Source organism: Pyxicephalus adspersus, chromosome 7 (assembly GCF_032062135.1).
Source record: "Pyxicephalus adspersus chromosome 7, UCB_Pads_2.0, whole genome shotgun sequence".
NCBI classification, from domain to species: domain Eukaryota; kingdom Metazoa; phylum Chordata; class Amphibia; order Anura; family Pyxicephalidae; genus Pyxicephalus; species Pyxicephalus adspersus.
Window position 1 is genome coordinate 22608366 of NC_092864.1, and position 3884 is coordinate 22612249.

At 36.5% G+C, this 3884-nt stretch overlaps 1 protein-coding gene across 1 annotated transcript in view; it reads right to left on the bottom strand.

Annotated features, from left to right (window-relative positions):
• The window catches only part of SUN1 (Sad1 and UNC84 domain containing 1), a 37122-nt gene that overhangs the window by 9716 nt on the left and 23522 nt on the right, over window positions 1-3884 (bottom strand). The window contains exons 9-12 of the mRNA XM_072419069.1: window positions 2960-3108; window positions 1489-1547; window positions 631-635; window positions 319-464 (exon numbers count right to left, since the gene is read on the bottom strand). Coding sequence (XP_072275170.1) covers window positions 319-464; window positions 631-635; window positions 1489-1547; window positions 2960-3108 — 359 coding nt within the window. The remainder of the gene's footprint in view (window positions 1-318; window positions 465-630; window positions 636-1488; window positions 1548-2959; window positions 3109-3884) is intronic.

A 3884-nucleotide genomic window follows, 5' to 3' on the forward strand; every position in this document is an offset into this window, starting at 1 on the left:
AAAACCTATTAGATTTAAATATACTGTAAAGTATTTTACTTTTGGTCAGGACACTGCATGACTAAACCTGTTCTTCATATCAGCTAGCAGTCAGCCGATCACCACTACCTAACTTCTTGGTCCTCAAATAAATTTACATAGAATATACTTTTTACCCAAGAAATTGTACACCAGATGCTAGGAGCTAAATTTAGTTTGTAACGTTATAAAGTAGAAAAAAATCTCATGTCCTTTATAAAACAACAACCTTTACAAGAACCAGTGTAATACGATCCATAGTTTAAATAATCTGCTTTGCTACAAGAGATGAAATGATACCTTCTTGTCATGGTCAGATACAACTATTTCTGACATTGGCTTTAGGCTTGGAAAAGGATCTTCAGTTGTTTGTGTTGTGCATGATGTAAATCCACTGAATACTGGGAGCATGGCAAGCAAGGTATCAAAGCCACACCACCACAGACCTGCATAAAATAAAACATAAATAAACATAAAGAGAAACTTTCAGTGTAGCCACAAAAAGTTTAAATAAACAATTGACCAAGTGAGACCCCCATGTCACATGTTTCTATAGTACAAATCATGTTTTTCACCACAGTTATCTTGCAAAAGCTCTTGCTGAAAAGGTACCTTGGCTGTGCAGAGACAATGAGTGTTTAATATACCAAAGGAGTAGATTGGGCCTACTATACAAAGCGAATTGTTACCTTAATAAAAGCGGTGAAACTGTTCAATGTCAATACTGAACCGTGTAAAAAAAAATGTAAAACAAATTTAGTTTTGCACATGACTGGAAGCTTAATAGCAGCACAACTTTACCCTTCCAAAAATGTAACAGTAAAAATCTTAATGTTATAATTTTCTTTGCTATTAAATTTCCCTTTGCCTCTTTTACAAAAGGCTAGTTGAAGAGAGACTTTGCAAAAATGAACTTTCTTTGCTCCTTTTACAATAAATCAACCCATCTATTTGTTTTTGGTAAAGATACAAAACCCCCCATGCTGTTAAGGATAACGAGATCAAGGTTTGTTCCCGACTCGGAAATCAAGGCATTGCTTTAAACCTTTGGACACGTTTGGATGATACCAGAAACCCTATTGTGCATTTTTCCCCAACTTTCCACAGTCTGAAAGTCAAATAACATTGCTGGTGGTGTTTCATCAGGCAAAGTGCATATCTAGGATTGTGTTTTAGGAAATATGAAACGGCTTGGCAACCTGATCAACTTATAACTGTGCAGAGCTTGGTAGAGCTTAGTTTTGGCCTTTCTTTACCTTTTCTATTCCTATGACTGCTGAATTTAATAAATAAAGGCTCTGTGATAACTGCAATACCAGTCACTGAAGTAATATAAAGGTCTAATGTGTGAGATATGTGACGGCTACAAAGCAGTTAAAAGTCACCAAAAAGTCGAGCTGACTTTCAGTTTAGGTTTTTTATATGGTACTACTGACAGAACTTTCTTCCTACATTTGAGAGTCCACTTACCCAATAGCAGAAGTAACGGGATTAAAAGGAATAACCATCTGAATGCTTTTGGAAGGCATCTGAAAAGATAACATTGGAAAGCAATTTAATTGAAGACTTGTTTTATTTTGTGGATATATATATGTAGTTCTAACTAGACGTATGATTTCAGTACAATTATTTAGAAAGCCACACATTTATTTTCTTTATTTATTCACTGGTTTTATATATACTTTTATTATGGATGAACAATCAAAGGAATTGAAGACGGAAAACGAGCAGTGGGGTGCCGCTCCGTCGTTCTCCCCCTCCCCTTTCCATACAGCGAAATTGTGCTCTATGTACAGTACTCGTTCATGCCTTGTGCAGTCCTTAGTCGTTGAAAAAGGATTGTGAAAGATCCTTTCCAGTGACAATTATCGCACATGTGTACCCAGCTTAACACTAAAAAAAATAGCTGAATCCAAAGAAATTTAAGAATTACAGTTACCTGGCTGAGAGCTTTAGGTTTGTGCTTTGTAATTTGAGCCTTAATTTGAGCCCTAAACAGTAATAGTGCCTCATCATGTTACACATTTAAACCAAAAGAACGTGGAATATTTACAGCATGTATTTTGTAACACATACATTAAGCTAAAATCTACCTTTGAAGGCCCATAAGGGCAAACCGAGCCCAACACCACCAAGGATCGTCTGCTCTCTATTACAATCCAAAGGCTTGGCACACACACTATAGATTTCATATCATTTTATCAGTGTTAGTCCTGGAACTGGCAGGAGGGGCTAAACACACCTTGGCATTTGTTTGCTAGCCTGTTTTCTGGATGTACAATTCAAAATACCATTGACTTAAATAGAGCAATACAAATTACAGTTTTGAGGCTGTGTTTGTTCTGCATTGCTTTGGATGCAGCATGTATTTTCAAGGCATGTTTGAACTATATGCAAAGCAAACCAATGGAATCAATAAAATGTGTTTCTCCATAAGCATTGATATGGCCGTGCTATGTACATATTGCTGCTTTATAAAATGGTCCATAGGTTTCTAAAACAATCTGTCACCTTCTACATTAAACCATATCACCAATGTAATATGTTGGCGCTATATCAATCCTGTGTATTAATAATAAAATAGGCATCACAAACCAGACTGACAGTTTAACATGGAAATAGAAATTCATGTCAAATAGAAAATGTGTTCTTTAAAAAGCATTTATCAAAAGTTATTTCAGATGTTCCCCAGCCTGGAGTAGTAAACATCCTGGGTTCTTGGCATTTCACAGACTAGCTATTACTAGAACAGATGTTGCAGCAAGATAGCACTTGTGCTCTGAATAGACAGCCATCAATATAGCATCACTGGGCTCTAACTACATTTTAGTTTGAAACAGAGTGGTGCATGCAGTTAGAACATGTATTAAGTAACAATGTAGAGTAAAAGAAAAAAAGAGACAGGGCCACAGGGAAAGTGGGGGGTTAGTGAAGGTCAAACAGAAAATAAAAGGGTACAAAATAAACCTGTGTGAGAAAAGATGTGCCACAAATCCCCCGTCACCCTTTTAGCCCATGATGAGGACTGTGTGTGCACAGTGGTGATGTGTGTTTCCCGTTGTTTCGTCCCCTTACAGTCATCACCTGTTGGTTATTACAAAATACAGATTAATATCGAACTTCTTCCTCTCACAAGTGACCATGCAAAGCTTAAAAATCAAGGGGTTTAAAGTCAAAACTTGCAGAAAAATGAAAGACATCAGCGTTTTAATATATATTTTTTATAATTCCAAAAATCTTTCATGGGGCAATTATTTTTCCCTATTACATTTGCAACCAAAGGATATGTTTAATAGTTAATTATGCGGAGCTGTACCAACATCAAAGCGACATTAGCAAGCCTGCTGTTGTGCTTGCTCTAAGGCAGAATTATATTTTGTACATTTATCCTGCAAATGTCTTGACATTAGATCCCTGTGGAACCCTTGGGCTTGGCAAAACACTCCCATTCACTGTAATGGCAACCTTAGTCTCAATAGAGGTATCCTGACGTATGTACAATATGGGCACTGAATCCAAAACTTCAATTGCTCTGAAAACACCAAGTAATTTTCTAGCAGCTGTACTTCAGTACTCCAAAATATTTCAGGTAAGCTCAGCTGTAAGTTAAGGCTGTTTTGTCCAATTCTGTCTAAAACACTGGTTTCCTTTAACATTTCTAATTCAAGTTTTCAAACCTCCACCTGAATATAAGAGGTAAATAGAGTCTGATAACCCACCAAAGGAGAAACATACATTGCTTGTGAAGAATACGGAGAGAAACGGATTTCAAATCTATGTAGTAGATACCCATGTGTGCCTTAGCTCAGTCCACAATATAAGTCTTTAAAGCATTTTTTATGTTGTTTCAAATCATTGCAAGTATT